Source organism: Hemitrygon akajei, chromosome 11 (assembly GCF_048418815.1).
Source record: "Hemitrygon akajei chromosome 11, sHemAka1.3, whole genome shotgun sequence".
NCBI lineage: Eukaryota > Metazoa > Chordata > Chondrichthyes > Myliobatiformes > Dasyatidae > Hemitrygon > Hemitrygon akajei.
In genome coordinates, this window is record NC_133134.1 from 115516593 (window position 1) to 115541048 (window position 24456).

At 39.9% G+C, this 24456-nt stretch overlaps 1 protein-coding gene across 1 annotated transcript in view; it reads left to right on the forward strand.

Moving 5' to 3' along the window:
• The window catches only part of bmp7b (bone morphogenetic protein 7b), a 141681-nt gene extending 117540 nt beyond the window's left edge, over positions 1-24141 (forward strand). The window contains exons 5-7 of the mRNA XM_073061549.1: positions 2900-2976; positions 3840-3950; positions 16003-24141. Coding sequence (XP_072917650.1) covers positions 2900-2976; positions 3840-3950; positions 16003-16152 — 338 coding nt within the window. The 3' untranslated portion in view covers positions 16153-24141. The remainder of the gene's footprint in view (positions 1-2899; positions 2977-3839; positions 3951-16002) is intronic.
• Positions 24142-24456: the final 315 nt, after the last annotated feature.

Below are 24456 nucleotides of genomic sequence, written 5' to 3' on the forward strand. Positions count from 1 at the left end.
AGCATCAACTCTGCTCTCAAATGCATCTCTCCCATTTCCCGCACATCTGCCCTCACCCCATCCACCTGCCACCCCACTCGGGATAGGGTTCCCCTTGTCCTCACCTACCACCCCATCAGCCTCCGGGTCCAACATATAATTCTCCGTAACTTCCGCCACCTCCAATGGGATCCCACTACCAATCACATCTTTTCCTCCCCCCTCTTTCTGCTTTCCGCAGGGATCGCTCCCTACACGACTCCCTTGTCCATTCGTCCCCCCCCCCATCCCTTCCCACCGATCTCCCTCCTGGCACAAGTGCTACACCTGCCCTTTCACCTCCTCCCTCACCACCATTCAGGGCCCCAAACAGTCCTTCCAGGTGAGGCGACACTTCACCTGTGAGTCGGCTGGTGTGGTATACTGCGTCCAGTACTCCCAGTGTGGCCTTTTATATATTGGTGAGACCCGATGCAGACTGGGAGACCGTTTCGCTGAACACCTACGCTCTGTCCGCCAGAGAAAGCAGGATCTCCCAGTGGCCACACATTTTAATTCCACGTCCCATTCCCATTCTGATATGTCTATCCATGGCCTCCTCTACTGTCAAAATGAATCCAAACTCAGGTTGGAGGAACAACACCTGATATTCCATCTGAGTAGTCTCCAACCTGATGCATGAACATTGGTTTCTCTAACTTCCATTAATGCCCCCCTCTCCTTCTCCCCATACCTTATTTATTTATTTATTTATTTATTTACCTATTTATTTATTTATTTATCTGTTTATTTATTTATTTTTGTTTGTTTGTTTATTTGTTTACTTTTTCCTTTTTTTCTCTCTTTTCTCTCTCTCTTTGTTCTCTCTCTGCTCCTCTCACTCCTTGCCTGCTCTCCATCTTCCTCTGGTGCTCCCCTCCTCCCCCTTTCTTTCTCCCTAGGCCTCCCATCCCATGATCCTTTCCCTTCTCCAGCTGTGTATCCCTTTCGTCAATCACCTTTCTGGCTCTCAGCTTCACCCCACCCCCTCCTGTTTTCTCCTATCATTTCCGATCTGCCCTCCCCCCACTTTCAAATCTCTTACTATCTCTTCTTTCAGTTAGTCCTGACAAAGGGTCTCGGCCCGAAACATCAACAGCGCTTCTCCCTATAGATGCTGCCTGGCCTGCTGCATTCCACCAGCATTTTGTGTGTGTTGCCTTTCACCAGTCAATAGGTTTCAATCAGGCCAGCCCTCATTCTTCTGAATTCTAGTGAATACAGGCCCAGAGGCAACAAATGCTGCAATTACAAATTATAGGAAACCAGGTTTGCTGAAATCCTAATCTCCACACAAGACCTGACCTCCAACGTTTTCTGCACCTGCAGCAACATGACTCTCCACTTGATCGTAAGCTGATACAAGTCCACGTTGTCTTAGTATTGATGCACCATCAATAACTCACTCTGAGACGTAAAGGCGAGGTATCGGCTCTTATTGACTGGAAGAAGGAACAAGCAGTGATTGACCACCATACTACATCCTAGAGACAGAGAGGCCGGGGACCTCCATCACCTTTATACAGGGGGTCTGTGGGAGGAACCACAGGAGCAGTCAGCAGGGGGCGTGTCCAGACAGGTATATGTAGTTCACCACAAGTATGGCATGGGTTCTGTCATCTTGATTTACCTTCAAGATATTCCCTGCTATGTTCCTATGGCTGATACCTTGGCTGATCTATCAACAAATAGAAACAGCCAGAAGGCAAGGCATTCTTTGATTATCCAGAGAGTTACCATAATATCATTGCAAAGTACAAATTATTCACACAGTAGTGCAGCTTCTACCAGAAGTCAATAGAGCCAGGGCTTTTTTTTCCAAAAACAACACACTTACCCAGTGCTTCTCTGTGAAACAAATGTTAAAGATTGTTTCACAGAAATGCACAGAGAAAAAGCAGACATTGACCTAAAAGAAAGTCAGGTAAAAAAAAAATAGTTGAAGAGGATTCATGATAGAGCTGAATATGAAATAAATACCATAACTTTGGGCTCAAGCATGTTTAAAATCCTGAAAGATTGACACCATTATTTTGAATTTACATCATTTCTTCTTGTATATTGGGAGGCTACAAACAACGTAAGAAACACTAACAGTCTCAAATGAATGTACCACTAAGTCACCATTTACATAATGGCCATAACATAGCCAGTAAAAATGTAACTGCACAGTACTTCAAGGAAGATCTAAATTACTAGGTGAAAGGAGTGACATTAGACCAAGAGGGGTCAACATAATATTTCCAGGTGATGGCGAGACTGCTGACTCTGATATCACGTAGCTTATTCAGGTTTCGTCATCTCAAGATGAAACCAAAGTTCTGATTTTCTATAGCCCTCTTCAGTTTTTGTCACAGAAATAGTAGTTATGATTTGAGGCTTTCCCAAAATTACTCAAATTGATTTTACATTTGATGTGGTTTAAGTGAAGCCAACCCCATCTCTAAGAGATGGTTTTGATGCAGACCACTAAATGTACAAATATCATTGCAAAGGCAACAAGATAACCCTCAGTAATTATGTATTTTTATCAAAGATATTATTGAAAAAATGGTAATTCAATATAGTTAATATAGTTAACTATAAATATAGTTTAATTTAATGTATAGTTAATTTAGATAGCCCAATATGGGAGATTCAAGATTATACAGACTTTCAGATAAATGCAATTCTAATTAGTTATTATAGATAAACAAAATATTTGCGGTCTACATAGCTCTCTTACCTTGTCATCTCATTAAGAAAGGAATTAACCTTTCAGACTTGACAGATACCAAACCCGTCTGCCAATTACCTAACACAAGAACATCAGGGAAATAATCCAGACAGACTTCATAATTATATCCCTTGATTAATGTCTTCCACTTTTTATTGTTACCAGAAAACAGTAGCAGTGAGCAGCAACAGGCCTGCATGAAACATGAGCTCTACGTCAGCTTTCGTGATCTAGGATGGCAGGTAATTCCTGAGATTAAAGGATTCTGATTTTTCTTTCTACTCCAAAATCATTTTAGCACTGATAGCTTCATCTTGTATAGAAATAATTGATTTATTTTATCTTCGAATTTGGAGGTTGTAGAGATAAGAGTTCTTAATAAAACAATCTGTAAGCTGTACTTCAGGGAATTAATGCATCTTTCGCTGCGGATAACTAATTGTAAAGGTATACTATTCCTGAATATGTCAGACAGCTGTAGTTTTGAACTTAGCTGCATGACATATATTTTGTTGTGTACATTTGCAATTTAATCCTAGAATAGGACATAAACTGAATTAGACTTCTGGAACTTGTCTCCGACTCCTGAATCCAATGTCCAGCTGGAGCAGTCACCTTAAATCTGGCGCTAGCACATTAACTGCATTAGTAGTTGGAAGGTTCGATATGTAAATGCTAATCCTGCTCATAACAACACTCAGATGCAGTCCTGATGGGCAGCTGCATACTCTGACATTAAACTGAGGACTAATTTGAGAAAGTCTTGTTCTGCATCTGATCCAAAGTTGCTCAAAGCAGATTCAGTGAAATGGGAAGTGGTTTATTCCCCAGTAATAGCTCTATTCACTTTGATCTGTATATTGTTTGCAGACCGCAGTATTATTTACCACTGAAAGTTAGTATAAAAGTTGCATAATTGCAAAATCCATACCTGAACTCTGATCTGGCCTCATTAATCCCAACCCTTGAGTGAACGCTAAACAAGTTTTTCCTTTACCTTTTCTCATTAACGCTGTTTGTTGGTTACCCTGAAAGGACAGAAGTTTTTTCAAACAGCCATACCTGGAAGTTTTTTCTTTAATGCATGTACTATTCCTCTCTTAAGGACTGGATCATCGCTCCCGAGGGATATGCTGCGTACTATTGTGAAGGAGAATGCTCATTCCCACTGAACTCATACATGAATGCCACAAATCATGCTATTGTTCAAACTCTGGTAAGCACTGTAGGATGCAAGGGGAAAGGGGGAGATATCCCACAAAAGGTCTGAAAATTTTTAAATAGCCATCACAGTAATTCAACTTTCATGCTCCCGGCATAAAACATTGGCCATAGAACATTTTGGTGGGCTATAAGGAGTAACGAAACCGGAATCACGTCAGATGAACATGTACCCACATTTACAGTACAAGTTACACCAGGCACCAAATTGCTGAGGATTTATACAAGCAAACCTGGAAACTGTCAGAAGAATGCAGATCATAATGCCAAGCAGCATGCAATGCTAATTTAAAGGTAGCAATGCCATTATGAAGTTTAATATTCCAGCTAACATCCTCATTTAACCTAACCCAGCTCAACACACTGTGTGCTTAAGGGTCCTCAACCATGCTCAGGGTAGTTGTGGACTCATTCCTTTAGGCTGTTATGACAATAGTGAAATATTTCAGACAAGTCCATTGTCCTTTAAAGATGCTGAAATCTACAGAACACCGTGGTAAATGTAAAGGGACGTTAATCTGATTGTGAGACTTCTGCACAGAGCATTACAGTCCTGGATATGGGTGCAATGTGGGATCATAAACTGCCTGACCTGCTGAGTTCCTCCAGTGTTTTGTGTAGCTCTGGATTTCCGGCATCTGCAGAATCTCTACATTCAGTAACATCACAAAACTAGTAAATAATGTTACTGTATGTGGGAGGCTACTTAGCTCTTCATGACAATTCCAGATCAAAAGTGAGCTCTTTAAATCACTCAGAACGCCCAGCTCTCTGCCCAAAGTAGTCACAGCTCTAACTTCTCATCTGTTCAATGGAAGGAGGGATTCTGCCTCCTTCACCCTTTCAGCAAATGATTCCGCACTCCTTATATTTACAAGGGTAAAAAAAAATTAACCGCACATCCTATAATCTCCAGCTCTACTCCCAACGTCATCCCTGTCTAGCTTTTCATAATTTTATTCACATCATTTTACTTTCTATTTGAATTTCTTTATTAAAAAGAAACAACACTAGCTGAGTGTGTCTATCTTCATAACTATAATGCTCCAGACCCAGGGGTGCAGTGTTAATTTTTTAGGTGCCAGAGCTGACAAAATGCTTGCCATTTCCTATATCCTCTCTATATACAATATATGTCACACCCAATTAGTCTACCTGCTCATTTCATGTACTGGGCAACTTCCTTGCCCCATTCGTGTAATGAGCAGGTACACAAACTGGGTGTGACATATATAAATGAATAGGGCTTCTTATGTCAAGCACTAAACCAAGATGAAAGAAATATATGAATTCCAGAGCTCCACAGAAATATAGTGATAGTTAAGACATTAACAAGATTATAGCCTATCACTATATTTCAGTGTACAACTGGTACAAAAAAACATATAATACTTAATTTAATAATATGACAAAGTATTACATGGTTGCACTCACTAATTATCATAAAATATAATTATCAAGCAAGTAAAGAAAAAGACAGTAATCATGTATTTTACCAATTTAAAGGTAATCACCTACTTTCCAAATGCCACCAATGAGAAGTTTCACAATAATTTCCACAAAGGGTCAGGCGTAATACATGTTGGGGGGTCTGAAGCAACTCTTGTCCTGGTGTCATCTGCTGAGCTGTGGTACCGCAGCCATGTTGTGACATACGGCTCAGGATTCCACTGAACTAGAGGAGGTCCATGTAGTTTAACAAACATAAATAATGATACATGATTTATGAGAATTCTTGAGTATGTTGTTGTTATTATCAAGTTCATGTGACTGAATCCTCTCTCACACTCAGCAGTACTAATAGGAATAACTTGTGAACAGCTCAGTAATGGGCTTGGGGGATAAGGCGTCTACTATCCTCCACATAATCTCTGAAGGCATTTATTCCAGAGGAGGAAGAAAGTTTAAACCTCTTACAGAGAGATGATACTGCAGCTTCTCCATAATGAGGCGGTATTTCAGCAGGCCAATTATCTTTATCAAGGACACATATTTTATTCAGCAGGGATTTATACATACTTTGAGGTTTAGAAGTTTGAGAACCTTTCAAGGAGGTTGTTGTGAACATATGGTGCTGTAAATTGTTTATAAGACTAGTAAGAAACTGTAGATAATTAATGGAGACAATTTTGTTGTTGCTTGTTAAGGTAATTTCTCCAAACTTCCCCTTTTTAAGTGCCTCTTGAGCTTCTAGAGTTTTTGTACCAGGTTGCTCTTTCAGTCCATGTGGTGATCTTATGCTCCGTTGGATCAGTTTGTCTGCGTAAACAATCATAGTAGTGTGTTTCTGTAAACACTCTGACAGTAAATCAAGTTCATGCAGCATGTCATACATTAGAGCTCAGTCCAATAGAAACTGTTATGAAGAGAGGCTTTTCAACAGACCTTCATAGGGTTTCAGTCACTCCCAGATCTTGTTTCACTCTTCATTGCTTTTTCAAAATGAAAACACAGTGCTTCATAATTTTGCCACACTGCTGAAACTGTTCGAAATGAGCTAGCTACCCACCTGGTGCCCAGAACACTGCCTATTTTGCAAATTTGTTGTTCTAGTCGAGAGGCACATTCAGACAGTTCCTTTTGATTTCGAGGTAATCTACTGTAAACAGAGTACAATTTCTCCATAAATGATTGAAAATGATTTATTCCATTAACTTCTGTCACCGAATCACCTACTGCAAGTTCTAATCTGTGATTAAGACAATGCCAAATTATCACATCAGGGTAATGTTCCTTGAGAATTGTAGCAACACCAGATTTGACACCAAGCATTACGCTCGCCCCATCGCTAGCAAATACTACAAGGTTCTGTTTCACGTAAGAGTCATCAAACCCATGGTTATTGACACAGTTCAATAGTTGCAGCTTTCTGACCAGGCATTCAATTAGATCTAAAAACATAAAATGGGGATCACCTTCCTTATCGCTTTCACATTTCAAATAAACCATTAGGGTGGTCTTAATGCTCAGGTGTGTTGATTCATCAATGAAAACAGAAAATTTGCCATTTATCTGCTTGATATGCCGGCAAATTTTCTTTTTCATATTAATGGCTATGTGATTAATGACCTCTGTAGCACTAGTGCGGGAATTCAGTCCAATTCCAATGTCAAAACCATTTTTTTGAAGTTCCATTTCATTTTAAAATCTTTTTATTAATTATTATTGAAGATTGACAAAAAAAGATACATTAAGTCAATATGTCATTATGTGCAATAAGGAATTAAGTTAGCAAATAACTGATTAACAAAGCTAAGCAATATATCAATAGTAATAAAAAAGTAAAGTGTTAAGAATATTTTTTTAAAGGAAAAAAAGAACCCCTACTAACTAAAAAAAAAGCAAAAAAAAAACCCATTGGGATCACAACCCCGGAGCTATACATCATACAAGCTTCCAAAAAAAAACATCAATCTGCCAACTCAAATCCACTTACAGAAAAATAGGAAGGAAACCATATTAATGAACTCAAATCAGATAATATTTGCGGGCAAATGAACCCCACCTTTTCTCAAAATCGAATCAAGGATCAAAAGTTTGACTTCTGATTTTCTCCAAACCAAGACATAGCATCACCTGAGAAAACCATTGTATCAAAGTAGGAGCAGAAGCATCTTTCCATTTCAACAAAATAGCCCTTCTGGCCAATAATGTAACAAATGCAATTACATGTTGGTCTGATGGAGAAATATCATGAATATATTAAGGGATTATACCAAATAAAACTGTCAATTTATTAGGTTGTAAATTAATTTTTAAAGCTTTAGAAATTGTAGAGAAAATAGACTTCCAAAATGTTTCAATATAGAACACGGCCAAAACATATGTGTCAATGTGGCTGTCTCGGTTTTACATCTGTCACACTGACTATCAATATTAGGAAACATTTTAGACAGTCTCTCCTTTGTCAAATAGTAATGATGTACAATTTTAAATTGAATTAAAGAGTGATTGGCACAAATCGAAGAAGAATTGACCAACTTCAAAATCCACAACCAATCTTCAATAAGTTCCAATAAGCCAAAGTGATCAGAGTATGGTCTGTCATTCTGAGCTAAATAATATGCAGATCGAAAAATTGAACAAGTTGCCTTTAGGTACGAAGCATTCATGGTGTCACATAATTTTCCAAGAGCATCTTCAGTAGTTATATGTTCAACACTTGGAGCAGCAGTGTGAGCTTTTGATAGTTTGTGATCAACAATTTTTTTTCTGAGAGACTTCAAGCGTGTACTTCGATCGGCTCCATAATAGGATACTTGGTACATCTGCCATGCCGATTCTCCCGTGGTCGTTAAGTTCTTGAGGCTGTAGCACTTTACATAGCTAGCCAGCCATCCCTTACTAGCCTTAAACTCCCTCCTCTCACTCTCCTCAGCCCCCTCATAGTAGTGCTCATAGAGTCTAAGTGCTTTTTCACACATAATTTTGCCATCAACAGGGATACGCTTCTGTGATGTGTCCTCTAGCCACACATTTAATGCTTTCTCAGTCTTTGCAAGCACTTTATCACGAACCAGAGAGACCATTTTTGCCATTGTAGTGGTAGCACCAACATTTCCACGAATTTCAACTTCTTTCTGCTTTATTGTGCAAATGCTCAATTCATTCTTACCGACCTTATGGCCCACTTCAGCAAGCGACACGCCATTTTTCAAACGATCTAAGATTTTTATTTTCTCAGCAACCAATTCTCAGACAAGAAGTGCTGAAGAGAGACTGAGGATCTGTGAAATGGCGGGAGGCTACAGCAGGGTATGCTGGGATAACGGATCGAGCAAGGAGGAATTTCACAGAAGTCACAGTTCCAGGATTTCACCAAAAACAATCAAACATCCTAATGTTATTAGTGGTATTTTCCCCACCAGCCACCACCCCCTCTCCCCAACCCCCGCTTCCATAAAATACCCTCTGTTTAATATGCGGCCGCTGTTAAATTCCCTGCTTGTTTATTTTGGCTTTTTTTTACAGAGGTGCCAGAGTTCTGGTGAGCTCCGACAGCACTGCACCCCATCCAGACCCAAATATATCCTTGTTAAATCTCCTCTCTACACACTGTAGTGCCACTACAGTTATAGTATGGTCATCAGAATATTCACAATTGCCCACTGTAGCTGTTTATATAGTTCCACCATGACCTCCTTTCTCCTATATTTTATGCCAGGGCTTATAAAGGAAGGTATCTGAAATTCCTTCCTATCAAGATCTCTGTTAACATTAGGGATCTGTGGATGTGTGCACCGTGGTTCGGGAGGACTGGGGAATTGTAAATGTCACTCCACTCTTCAAGAAGGGAGAGAGGCAGAAGAAAGGAAAGCGTAGGCAGTTAGCCTGACCTCAGCAGCTGGGAAGATGATGGAGCCGGTTATTAAGCATGAGGTCTCAGGGTACTTAGATGCACATGACAAACAGCCAAAGTCAGCATGGTTTCCTTAAGGGGAAATTTTGGGAATTCTTTGAGGAAATAACAAAAAGGACAGACGAAGGAAAATCTGTGGATGCTGTGTGTTTGGATATCCAGAAGGCCACGAAGCTGCTTGACAAGTTAAGAACTCATGGTACTACAGGAAAGATATCAGCAATGATAGGATTAGCTGATTGGCAGAAGGCAAAGAGGGAGAATAAAGGGAGATTTTTCCAGTTGGCTGCTGCATTCCGCAGGCATTGGTGTTATGACCGCTTCTTTTTATGTTATACTGTCTGTCAGTGATTTGGATGACAAAGCTGATGGCCAAGTTTGCAGACAATACGAAGAGAGGTGGAGGGGCAGGTAGTATTGAGGAAACAGGAAGGTTGAAGTACCTAGACAGATTGGGAGGATGGGCAAAGAAGCGGCAGATGGAATGCAGTGGCGGGAAGTGAATGGTCATGCACTTTGGTGGAAGGAACAAATGCATAGCCCATTTTTAAATGAGTAGAAAATTCAGAACTCTGAGGTGAAAAGGGATTTAGGAGTCCTCATGTAGGATTCCCTAAAAGTTAACTTGTACATTGAATTGGTGGTGAAGAAGGCAAATGCAATGTTAGCATTCATTACAAGAGGACTAGAATATAAAGCAAGGATGCAATATTGAGGCTTTATAAGGCACTGGAGAGGCCTCAGTTGGAGTATTGTATGCAGTTTTGAATGCCTTATCTATGAAATGATGTGCTGACAGTGGAGAGAGTTCAGAGGAGGTTTACGAGAATGATTCCGGGAATGAATGAGCTGATGTATGAGGAGAGTTTGATGACTCTGTGCCTGTACTTGCTGGAGTTTAGAAGCATGAGGGGGAATCTCATTGAAACGACCAAATGTTGCAAGGTATGGATGTAGAGAGGATGTTTCCTATAGTGGGACAGTCTAGGACAAGAGGGCACAGCCTCAAAATAGAGGGACAACTATTTAGAACAGAGATGAGGAGGAATTTCTTTAGCCAGAGGGTGGTGAATCTGTGAATTCATTGGCATTGAATGAATGGGTGGCTCCACAGGGTAGCTGTGGAGGCCAAGTCATTGGGTATATTTAAAGTGGAGGTTGATAGGTTCTTGATTATTCAGGGCATCAAAGATTATGGGAAAAAGACAGGAGAGTGGAGTTGAGAGGGAAAACAGTTCAGCCATGATGAAATGCTGGAGCAAACTCGATGGGCTGAATGGCCTAATTCTCCTCATATTCCTCTTTTCTTTGGTCTTCTCAGAAGAAACCAGTTATCATTATTCCTTTGTCTTCATGACAGTTTGTTTATTTATTTGTTATTATTTATTTAGCAATACAGTGCAGAGTTGGCCCTTCCAGCCATGCAGCCCCAGCAGCCCCACAAACCTGATTACCCCTAACCTAATCACAGGGCAATTTACAATGGAGCGAGTAGCCTGCCCGGTGTGTCATGGGGCCATGGAGGAAACCACAGCATCTGGGGAAAACACGCACATTCCACGGATGGGAAGTAAAGAGACTCTTTACAGAATGTGTTGGAATTGAACTCTGAACTCCAGAACTCCCTGAGCTGTAATAGCTTCATGCTAACCACTACACTACCGTTGCGCTGAAGATTTGCAGATGAATTACTCCAATGTTATCAACTACTTAATTAGTCAAATAATGTCTTCTAACAGCCCATAACTTCCTTCCCCACAATATATCATACTGCCAGTTTTGGCATCGTTGACTAACTTTTGTAACCGTATCCTGCAGAAGCCAACTGTCTACAATTTTCCAGTCACTAAAACTCCCATTTACCTTTCGCAATCTCTTTCTGAAAGAAATTTAATTCAATTTGCCATTTTACACTGTATCCCATTTTTTTCATTTTATTTTGCTAATCAGTTTGCCAAAAGTCTTGCCGAAATCCGAGAGGGCAACATTAAATGTAATAGCACCATCAATCCACTATTACCTGCTCAGAAAGTTTAATCTAGTCTGACATGACCTTTCTTTAACTAATCCATCCCACATTGATTAATTTTTCCTCTCTAAACACTCAATTATGCTGTCCATCAGGATTTATACATACGAGTAAGAAGCAGGCATACTTCATTCAGCCCCTTAACCCTGCTCAGCTACCTAGTAAGATCATTGTTGATCTGCTTATAAATTCAGTTCTGCACTCCAATCTGCCAGCAATAGTCTTCTACTTCTTTGCTAATAATTAACTTGACTTAAAAACATTGATAGGCTCTCTTTCATTATCATTTAAAAAGAGTTCAAAAGTCACATGCCTCTCTAAGAGAAAAATAATCACACATCATCTCAATCTTAAATGGGTGACTGTGGTGAACTACATATACCTGTCTGGACACGCCCCCCCCCCCCCCCACTGACTGCTCCTGTGGCTCCTCCCACTGACCGTGGCTCCTCCCACGGACCCCGGAATAAAGGCGATTGGGGACACTACCCCGGCCTCAGTCTCCAGGATGTTATGTGGTGGTCACTTGCTGCTTGTTCTTTCTTCCAGCCAATAAAAGCCGATATCTCGCCTCACATCTCGGAGAGTTATTGATGGTGCATCAGTGACACCTTGTTTTAAACCAGTGACCTAAGAGTTTTATGTTCTCCCACAAGAGGAAGCATGATCACCGTAGTCACCCTAACAGGGTGCAGCATATCCGTCCAACCTTTCCTCATTTGACAACCAATCCATTTCGGGTATTAGAAAACAAAAACAAACTGCAGGTGCTGGAGATCTGAAATAAAAATGAAAAATGCTGGAAAAAAGATCAGTGGGTCAGGCAACAACTGTGGAAAGAGAAATTAATTTCTCAAGGTTTAGGATTCTTTATCAGTACTGGGAAGGAGAGACAATAACACAGACCGTATAATACCAGCAACAAATTACCAATCTGACCTTAACTGCCACCGTAAGTCATCCAGTTTTATCCTATCCGTGAAATTCCCTTTTGCTCACTTCTCTCAAACCTTCTCTGCTGTGTAAACAAACTTATTTTTATCTTTCCTATTTCTGATCAGGGTCTCGAGACTAAAACAGAAATTGTTTCTCTTTCCATAGTTGCTACCTGAGTTTTTCAGCAATTCCAGGTATTAACTTTCCTTGGACTGCTAACAGCTTATCAACATCTCCTTCCTTACATGAGGAGACCAACACTGTGCATAAGATCTCAATAAAGCCCTACAAACTTGAATCACAACCTCCCTACTTTTGTATTCAATTCCACACTTTGCTAGCATTCCCAATCACTCTGTGTAGCTTCATGCGAGATTTTTGTGAATTATATGTTCAGAGGCCAGTCTACTCTAGAGGTTCAGGACTGACAGATAAATGTTCCAGCCAGGGTACAGATACTACAGACAGCAAAGAGGTGGAGTAAAGACAGGAGGACGAGTTGCGTTTCTGATTAATGAGAACATCATGGCAGTAGTCTGGGTCGAAATTTCTGATGGATTGTCCAGTGAGGCTTTGTGGGTGGAGTGGAGAAATAAGAAGGGGATGATGACTCTGTTGATCTTGTCTATAGGCCCCTAATGGTCAATGGATATTAAAAGAAACACAGGTATGAAGGGAGATTACAGAAGGTTGCAAGTATAATAGGGTTGGCACAACTGAGCAACTTTTTCACAGTATTAGAGAAGAACCTGCAAAAGTTGATTGGAATAGGTTGTTTGCATTCACCGGAATGTCCAGCACGTGGGACGTTTTAAAAAGTGAGATAATGAGACTTCAATGTCTGCCTGTTGCTGCTAGAGTGAAGGTCAGGGCTAGCAGGAGTAAAGGTCTCTGGATGGAAAGAGATATTGAGACTGGTCAGGGATAAAGGAGGCATGGGTCAGGTACAGGCAGCTGGGATCAAAGGAATTCTGCAGGAATATAAGAGATGCTGGAAACAAGAAAATCAGAAGGGGGGGTAAAGGGGCATAAGATAGCAGTGAAAGAGAATATAATGGACATTCCAAAGAGATTTTATGCATTTAAGGGAAAAATGAGTTGGGAGAGACTAGGGCCCTTCAAAGTGTGTATCAATGTGTAATGCCACAGGAGCTGAGTGAGAGCCTCAATGACTATGTGTCCTTTGTTTTTACTAAGATGAAAGACATGAAGATTTTGGAACTTGAGACAAATGGTGGGGATTTCTAGGGATAGTCCACATTACAATTGAGGAGTTGCTGGACATCTTAAAACATAAATGTCTCCAGGGCCTGAGCAGGTATATCTAAGAATGCAGTAGGAAGCTAGTAAACAGTGTTGTGGAGAAGACTTCTTGGCATGCAGGCCTTCATCAGACAGGACATTGACCATAGAAATTGGAATGTTGTTATGTTGCAGTTCTACAAGACACAATAAAACCGCATTTCAAAAGTTAGTCAGTTACTGTCATCCCACTCTAAGAAAGACACCATGAAGCTGGAAAAGATACAGAAAAGAACTACAGGGAAGTTGCTGGGTCTTGAGTGACTGAATTATAAAGAAAAGATGAATAGACCAGAGCTTTATTCATTGAAGCCTCGGAGGATGAGGGGTGATCTTAGACAAGTGTACAAAATCATTCTGGGCATCAACAGGGTGAATGTGTACAGACTTCTATCCTCATCAGTGGGGAATCATGAGCTGAAGCGTTTAGGTTTAAGAAATTTAATAGGAACCTGAGGGGCAACTTTTTCATCCAGAGGGTATATGGAATGAGCTGCCAGAGGAAGTGGTTGATGCAGGTATATTAATGTTTAACACACTTGGATAGATACATGGCTAGGGAAACTTTAGAAGGATAAGGCCCAAAGGCAGAACTAGCTTAGATGGGCATCTAAGTCCACAAGGACAAAGTTGGTCACGACGGCCAGTTTGTTACTGGGTAGCTGATGATACTGCATGAAAGCTGACTCCTTGGCCCACCAAGTCCATATTGACCATCAACCACACACTCACACTCGTCCTACATTCCTACCAACTCTTAAAATGATCTTGAAGCAACAAGTTTTGTGCCTTTTCTTGACTTCTAAAAGAACCTTGGATTAAAACACCAGAATTCATCAGTAGTAAATAAATTGCCCTGGAGTGTAGGTGTGTGTTGGAATTTGGTAGGGGACGGGGTTGGTAGGAATGTAGGACGAGTATAAGTGTGTGGTTGAAGGTGGAATGAAATTGTAGGCAGAAATACCCACCAGGTGGGGAAGGTTGACTAGTCCAGCATATCACCAGGTGGCACAGTGGCACAGCGGTGCAGCTAGCACGGGTGCTGCTTCACAGTGCCAGAGACCTTTCGGTCCGCTCACTAAGTGTGTAAATGTAGGAGGGGATTATGTTGAAAAATAAATGTAATAGGTTTTCTAAAATTGACTCCTTCTACCTTAGGCCATGAACTTATCAATCACCCCTCGTATGTTGTGTGTAAAATCATCAAAAAATTACTTAAGTTATGAAATATCAAAGGGTATATATTCCTCATTCATAAGATTATGTCATGTTTAGGCAGATCAGCAGGTGCACTTATGCAAGCTCGAAATATTCTGTTAATGATCGTCTTTAAACAAGTAAAACAGATGTAAATTATGATAAGGCATATTAGTATGAGTTTTAGTATTCATAGTAAATAGGTAAAATTGGCAAATAATATAACAATAACAAATGTTAGAATGAACTTCTAACATTAGTTATCAATAAGTTGATTTGCTTAATGTCTTCTGGCTGGTTAGTGATTTACTCACTGTAGCCCAGCAGTGTAGGCACAGTGGCAAAAGGTTCTCAGCACATTAACCACAGCACTTGTCCTTATCGAGTATCACTTTAGCTCACTTGCAGTGACTAGTGTATATCCATGCACTTTTACCACCTGATAAGGACCTTCCCATCCAGCTCCCAGTGGTTCCTTGAGTGGTTTCTTAATGAGGACCCACGCACCAGGAAAGAGGGTGTGTCCTGGGTCTTCCTGGGTGGCAGAAACCCATTGGGAAGCAGACTGATAGTGTGCTCTGAGTCACATGTAAGTGCATTGACAGAGAAGACAAGAAATGGCATCTCAGCCGAGTCCTTCAACTGCTGAGTTGGGATTGGTTCTGACAACTGAGCTGGAAGCTGGCTCATTTTGTACAGATGTCAAACAGCCCCTCACTTTTTCTCATGAGGCTAGTGTAGCAATATGTTACTGCAGTGTGGTATCGAGTTTGAAAGGAAAATTACTATGTTAAGCTTATGCTGATTTGACTGATCTAAACTAATAAATCGGCACAATAGTTGGAAACTAACCCTGGGAGGAATTTGTTCAATTCCATTGAGGTCTAATCCAAAGCTTGTGCACATAAATACAAGATAAAACGGAATTGGTTGCAGTACATACAGAAACGAATGGGCCTCCAATGCTCAGTATCCAGATTCCTTCTCAGGAAAGTTATTAGAGTTCAGAGGCTGAGAGATAACTGTTTCTCAGTGAACCAGTTGCTTCAGAAGGTCAAAAAATCTGTGTGATTTAGGGAGCGTTCTTCTGGGTGGAAGACTATTAACTCATCTCGAAACATATTTCCTCCAAATGAGTTTCATGTATATATATGACTGTGATTGGTTGTATTATGTGTATCTTTGAAGTGAATTCTAAAATAAAAATCTTAATTTTACATTCAGGTCCATTTAATAAACCCGGAGAATGTTCCGAAGCCATGCTGCGCTCCCACACAGCTCAACGCCATTTCCGTGCTGTACTTTGACGACAGCTCAAACGTCATCCTTAAAAAATACAGGAACATGGTTGTTAGAGCATGTGGCTGCCATTAGCTCCTGAAAGACAGAGAAACCAGCATCACTGCCAGTCATGAGTACCCCCGTGACAAGTCAACTTACTTACTGAACTGGGGTGGCTTTGAGGAAAACCTAACCTTAAAACAAGAATATATTTTCCCACAACTTTCATTTTTAAGGCTGACTGTATGTATAGCTATTCTTTTTGTATTATGAGCAAGTGTGAGGTCAAAGGATTTCAGATAGACTTTTTTGTGTTGGAAAATTCAGATTTTAAAAACGTGTGTCAGATTACCTGATCACTTTTGAAGACAATATTCTGCAATTTATAGTAGGGAGAAGACATTTCTCAACGATTGATTTACTGCTCCAAAATGGTGAATCAAAATAGACAGATAAAAAAATGCATGCTCTGATATCACTGGACATGTTCAGGAGTAAACTCAACCACAAACTCTAATTCCAGTCAAGGGCAGATTTTTTTTCATGCCAGGTTACAGTAGAATTTCAATTGCAATATATGTTCGATCTGTAGAGAACTACGAGGCATAAATTTTAGGAATTGAGAAAGATGCAGCTGAACCTCAGTCCGTGCAGTGCTAACTGATCTTAAGCAGAGGGGTAGTGGGATAAAATTGTTGGCTTCAGCAGAGGAAGAGGCCAGGGCCCTGAATGGCAGTACTGCACAGCTCACTTCAATCACATGAACCTTTTGAGCGGCATGTAAGTTTATCGTTTGAGAATTTTAGGTATGGCATCCTAATAATCAAGCAGACTATTGTTTTAACTCAAGTTATCAAGAATTGTCATTTGTCAGTTATATGGGACGAGAAACAGGAGGAAGGTAAGATTCGTTATCGTCCTTGTAGTGCAGGGTGAGGGCAGGCAGTGCATCTCTGGCTCCAGATTGTGTTGCCTCAGCCACCTTCTTGACCATCAGATACGTCTCCGTCAATAGCTGAGCAATGGAAAGAAAAAGGGAAAAATTAAAAGTAAGCTTTTATTTAGGTATTTATTTGTTTATGGGAGATGGACTTCATTACCAGCAATCATTACCCGGCCCTTATTGCCGTAAACTGAAGAGACAGTGTAGAGTGAACCACATTAAGGGGTCTGAAGTCACATACTGGATGGAAACAGTAGGAACGATAGACTAGCTTTGCTGAAAATTAGTGAAACCGATGAACGCAGATGCTTTTGGTTTGACCGACTGATAAATGTCATCATTGGAAATGAGAGATTTCATCAGTTGCAATCAGAGACAACTATTTTCAGATCACTTATACTTCAATTTTCAGAATTGTACAGATTTCTGGTTCTCCAAATTATAAAGGAGCTATTGGGACACCAAAGAAGTTACACCGAAAGAATGGTAACAGAAGTAAACAGACTGTATCTCTGTTTCTAGGAAAGAGCAGGCTAAGGGATGATCAAAATAGCTCTGACAATGGTTGACATGGTTTACAACTCTGGGGAAAAGAAGTCAAAACTGTGAGTCATAAAATTAAGACAGTCATAAGTACAGAAGGAAATTGAGGAGAAATTTATTTAAAGTTCAATTTGACAAGAAATGGTTACAGCAAACTGTATAGAGATATTTAAGTGGAGGTTCGATAGGCACGACAGAAAAAGAAACTGATGGTAATGTTAACTTGGATCAGTGAAGTGAAGTGGGAGGAGACTTATGAAGTACAAACAGTGGCAGAGGCCAACCGAGCTAAACAGACTATTTTTGTTGCACAAACTCTGTAATTTTAAGCAACTGGAAACATGGCTATAAAGCTCACATTTGTGATTTACTATAAAAGAATGGAACAAGACTTCTAGTTACCAAACCCCTCCAAATGAGCTACAGCACACAAGCTCAGTGTTGCATAATTGGTGTCTTTGAGAAAGCGGATAAAAAATACACAGAACTACTGTAACTTGACATTTTTAAACAATACTCAAAACTAAGTTCCTTTCCACTAATTACACAGGGTAGTCTTTTTACTATAGATCACCTGGGATTATCTGAACTTGCTCTGATAAACTAAAACAGCACTTAACTATTTATTTGAAATATCTGTACAGAAGTAAATCGAAGATAATTGGTACCTGCTCTTTGCTATCAATAACCAAGGATAATAGAAACCTGATCTGCTGATTACATTGGACAACAAATTTTTTTCGAAAGTATTACTTCCTCAATTTTTTTTGTTTATGATAGGCCACTTGAAGTTGAACACAATTATAATTTCAGACTACATGTATCACATAGAAATTTGGAGAAACAAGAAATGAACTTCTATTGAATATAATACAATTAATTGCATATGGTGCTTATGCTTTGCAATAGTTCAGCTAAGCAAAAAAATTATTTCAGTGATTTTCATTTGTACTCATTATCTGAGGCTTTTAGCTTAAATGTTAACAATAATCAGCTAGTATTGATGAATCCCAGTTGCCCTGATACCATTTCTCCATGACCACAATATCCTGGTGAAACCTTTCACCATGCTCATCACTGACAGTGCCAAGATTGGCAAGGAAGAATTCTAAATGGGCATACAGAAAATGAATCATTAGTGACATGTTGCACTTCACGGTTTTGTAAGCTTGAAGCATGTTATCAACCAGCTGCACATAGTTTGGTGCTCTGTAGTTGCCAAGAAAACTTTCAACAACATCCTTGATTGCCTTCCATGAGATTTTCTCCTGTCCCACTAGAAGCTCTTCAAATTGCTTGTCTTTGATGATGTGCTTGATTTGTGGACCAACAGAAATGCCTTCCTTAATCTTGGCATCAGTTATTCTGACTTGAATTATGAATTGAAATGACAAATATAGGCAATTTCAGAAAATGGTTCATGATAGGGAAAATTCATGGTGATTTTCATGATCAGTAGCCCAAAATCCATAAGATCAACCCAAAAGTATTCAGGAAGCAAAATTTTTGTTGTCCCATGTTACCCAGCATAAACTGAATATGTTCTTTATAATTGATGATGTCTTACACTACGTCAAATACTGCATTGATGCTGCTTCCTGCACCCATGCTAAATCTGTCGACTTTATCAACTTTACCTCTAACTTCCACCCTGCCCTCAAATTTACTTGGCCCATTTCTGTCACCTCTCTCCCCTTTCTCAATTTCTCTGTCTCCATCTCTGGAGACAGTCTATCTTCTGATATCTTTTATAAACTCACTGATTCTCACAGCTACCTGGACTATACCTCTTCCCACCTTGTCACTTGTAAAAATGCCATCCCCCTCTCTCAGATTCTCTGTCTCCACCACATCTGCTCTCAAGATGAGGCTTTTCATTCCACAACTACTGAGGTGCCCTCCTTCTGAAAAGAAAGAGAGTTCCTTTCCTCCACCATCAACACTGCCCTCACCCGCATTTCATGCACGTCTCCCCTCACCCCATCCTCCCACTCCCACGTCAGGGATAGGGTTCCTCTCGTCCTCACTTACCACCCCACCAGACTCTGCGTCCAGCACATAATTCTCCATAACTTCCACCATCTCCAACAGAATCCCACCACCAAACACATCTTTCCCTCCCTCACACTTTCTGTTTTCCACAGGGATCGCTCCCTACACAACTCTCTTGTCCATTCGTCTCTCCCCACTGATCTCCCTCCTGGCACTTATCCTTGCAAGCTATACCTGCCCCTACACCTCCTCCCTCACTACTACTCAGGGCCCCAAACTGTCCTTCCAAGTGAGGCGACACTTCACCTGTGAGTCTGTTGGAGTCATCTACTGTGCCTGGTGCTTCTCTTATTTGGTGAGACCCAGCGTAGATTGGGAGCCTGCTTCGACAAGCACCTACACTCCATCCACCAGACAAAGCGCGATCTCCCGGTACCCACCATTTCAATTCTACTTCCCATTCCCATTCCGACATACCAGTCCATGGCTTCCTCTGCTGCCGCAATGGGCCACATTCAAGTTGGGGGAGCAACACCTTGTATTGCGTCTGGGGAGCCTCCAGCCTGATGGCATGAACATTGATTTCTCAAACTTCTGGTAATTGCCCCCTCCTCTCCTTCACCATTCCCTATTCCTGTTTTCCTCTCTCACCTTATTCCCTTACCTATCCATTGCTGCTCTCTGGTGCTCCTCCTCCTTCCCATCCTTCCATATTTTCTGTCCTTTCCTATCAGATCCCGCTTCTCCAGCCCCTTATCTCTTTCCCCCAATCAACATCCCAGCACTTTACTTCACCTCCTCCCCCTCTCCCAGTTTCACCTACCACCTTGTACTCCTTTTCCCCCACCTTCTTACTCTGACTTTCTTTCCAGTCCTGATGAAGGGTCATCTACTGTTTATTCTTTTCCATAGATGCCTGGCTTGTTAAGTTCCTCCGGCATTTTGTGTGTGTTGCTTTGGATTTCCAGCATCTGCAGATTTTCTCTTGTTTCTGCTACAGATCCCCATAACTACCCAGAGCAATTTAAACCTGTTCTTTACCAAAGATGACCACGTAATCTAAATATGTCCTTCATTTCAGATTATCCAATGTAATCAGAACAGATTCTTTGTCATAAATCACCCAGGATAATCACAAGCAGCTCATTTCTTCATTGTCCATGATAAATTGAATCTGCAAGTTACTGACAATCAAACTAGATTGATGATAGCTATCCAGGATTCTCTAAATCTGCACAGTCTGAATCTACTGTTCAAATCTGCTGCTCTTTAACAATATTTACTCAGGATAAGATGAACCTGTATTTAACCACTAAGGATAGTATGAACTTTTTATTCCTGCTTACTCAAGATAATCTGAAACTTTACAACTTTGCGACTTTACAATGAGATTATCTTTACCACTGAATGCCCAGAGTAAGCACCACCTTCTAAACCGCTGATTTCCCTGAGTAATCTGACCCTTTTTACCAGATACATTGAACAATCTGAATTTATTACCAATGTTTATGATGAATATGTCTGGATAAACTTAAATTATTCTTTACTCATGAATATTCAAAATAATCTGAACAGGCTTGTTATCACTGATGCACAGGTTATGAACTTATTCCTCAACAGTTATTACGTATAGCAGTCTGAATGTGTTCATTACTGACTGTTCGGGATAAGCAGAACCTGTTGAATACCATTGCCTATCCAGAATATTCTGAGTCTGTTCAACTACAAGGAATAATTCAATCATGTTCTTTCCTACCAATTATCCCAAATGATCTTTATCTGATGTTCACCACTAATTACCCATAATTGCAACCTACTCCTTAACAGCAAATTACACATGATAAAATGAACCATGTTACACCAATAATTGCCTGAACTAACCCAGAGCTGATGACATTGCCCACCGCATTCTGTGCGCTACTATTGTGCTAAATGGGACAGACTCAGAACAGACTTGGCACACCAAAACTGGGTCACCCACAAGCTCTGCGGACTCCACCAGCAACAGAAACACACACCACTGCTCTCTGTAACAGCGTGGCCTGATATACCTGTACCACTAATATCAAACCTTTTTATCTACAAATTTGCAAGTATACACTAAAATTGAACTGTTTAAAATCTGTTTATTAGGGATATTTTAATATAATTACAGCTCATTGCACAGTATAATAGGAACCTGCTCTTTGAAACTGATTGCCCTCAATAATCTGAATCTGCTTGTTACCAAAGATAACCATAAGCAACCTGAATATTCTTCACCACTGTTTTTACCATGGATAATCAAAAAGATCACACCACTGCCCAACTGAATCTACACACTGCTGAATAGCCAGGATAATCTGAATGTGCATTGCTCTGATAATTACCCACAATAATTATTGCCGCTGATTACTCAGGATAAAGTGAGCCTGGTGTTTAATGCTGTTTACCAAGATTTATTGAATCCATTCATTTCCCCTGATTATCCAGGATGTTCTGAATTAGTCGTCTACCACTGGTTATCAGGTAATCTGCATCTGGATCTACACTTCAATTTTAATAACCAGGATAGCCCAAATTGCTTTGCTACTAATGATCATGCTAAATAATCATAATCGGCTTTTATCTCTGATTTCTCTGGAAAATCTGAACCAATGAATATTCACAATCAACAGAATCTTTACTACTGTATACCACAGATCATCTGCAACTAGATTTTACCATTCATTATTTAGTGGCTACAGTGTTTTTTAACTGTGGGTGAAAAAAAAGCTCTTCCTGTTTAAACTGTTCATTAGTATTGAAAGGCAATGATCATCTAAACATCTTCATTACTACTGATAATCCAGGATAAACCTAAATGACTTTCCCCCTGATTCATCTGAACATCAATGCCCAGGATAACCTGAAACATGATCTTTGCTCCTGATTAAACCCACTCCTTACCACTAATTATCCTGGATCATCTGAACCTGCTCTTTACCATATGGGTTTCTCAGAATCATTGCAATTTACTTGTTGCATTTCTTTCCCACTGATTACGCAGGATAATCAAAATCAGATTTTCTAACTGGTAATTGCTGAGGACAATTTTAAGATTTCCACTGACTGATTTGTATAAATTTAACATTGGCCATTACCGCTGATCCTCCAGGATAATCTGAGCTTTCTTCACTTCTGATCATGAAGTTTATCTGAATTTGCTCGTTCCCACTAAGTCTGCTCTTTATCACTGATTATGCAGGATAATAGAAGCTATTTTTACCTCTTATAATCCTGAATATAATGAGCCTATTCTTTTCACTAATTACCAAGGATAATCTTGGTATTTTTGCAACTGATTACTCAGCCCCATCATATTAGTGCAATTGTACTGTATTGTACATTTCTTCCTATTATAGATGTCCATTCTGAAAAATACGATAATTGATTTTTCATAAACATAATTTCAGTCTAGCCTCTTCTGTTATTCCCCATTATACCTTGCAAACATTTTCCAAATGCTGTTTATATTTTTGACTTATTCAGATCACAAAGCCACATGATTCACTGCCATCCTGTGGATGACATAGATGACATATGACAGATAAGCCATTAGGCCTCCTTATTGTTTGGCTTCTGTTTTTACCATTCTAAAACATATCTCTAAATAGCAATGGAAAAAATCATGAGTTATTCTCAAATTACAGTGGTTTATGGAAACAGGCATTTAGGCGGTTTACAACACATTTGTCCTCTGTGTGCTTTAAGCATGCGTATAACTTTCTACAGATGGGTTGTCAACATGTGTCCCTGTCTAGGTCTGTGTGTTTTCATGAATTTGCATGCAAGAATAATTGATGTACGTATGCACATATTGATAAGCAGGCAAGCTATTTTAGGAATACAATGCTTTGTTAAGTTTGTCCTAAGTATAAAAAAAGGCCTTGTAGAGAGGAACAAATGAAGACATTGATAAGTGACATTCTCATTGTGTGCATTCCTGAGGCACCGTGCCAGGTTTGGTAAATTACAAATGATAGGCAGTCCTTTGCCTGGTATTCACGGCTAGAATTGAAAAGGACAGCAAGGGCAGATTATGTGCTGTTTCTCAAGGTTCACTTAAGAGCACAAAAACGAATTTAATTTTAATAGTACAGTACTGGCAGTCCAGCTGGCCACTTTCATCTATTTTTATTTTACTTCTATATCTATATTTTAAAAATTCTTTCTCATCTAAAGCCACCAAATTGTTCAGTGCCCTGAATTAGCTGTTCCACAGTTATTCTGTTTACAATTCAGAGAATCAGAAACTAGATGCCTTTACTTCATGCCAAGCTGCGTGTGCATACATGCCTATGTGCATGGGTGTGTATACATATAAGCAATATTTATGTAAATAGCTTTACACAAAACATAAAATCTATTTATTTCCTCTAACTTCAATTTCTTCCCTGTGATCCATACCAACATGGGAGCCTTTAGTTTTGGACAAAACAAAATCTTTTATTTAAAACCATATTTATTATAAAAGGTTCAGGTGGAATGTACAAACACAATACTGTTTCATCTCTCAATAAAGTCAATTTTGAGAACTTCTTTGACTCAAATTAAATAGTTTGTTAAAAATAAATAAATAAATATACAGGTACTATTAAAATATGTCACTATTGGTTTATTTAGGATGTGTTGAATCAACACTGGTGCACCTCAGGGGTGTGTGCTTAGCCCACTGCTCTACTCTCTATATACACATGATTGTGTGGCTAGGCATAGCTCAAATGCCATCTATAAATTTGCTGACTTTACAACCATTGTTGGTAGAATCTCAGGTGGTGACAAGAGATCGTACAGGAATGAGATATGCCAACAAGTGGAGTGGTAACACAGCAACAACCTGGCACTCAACGTCAGTAAGATGAAAGAGCTGATTGTGAACTTCAGGAAGCTGATTGTGA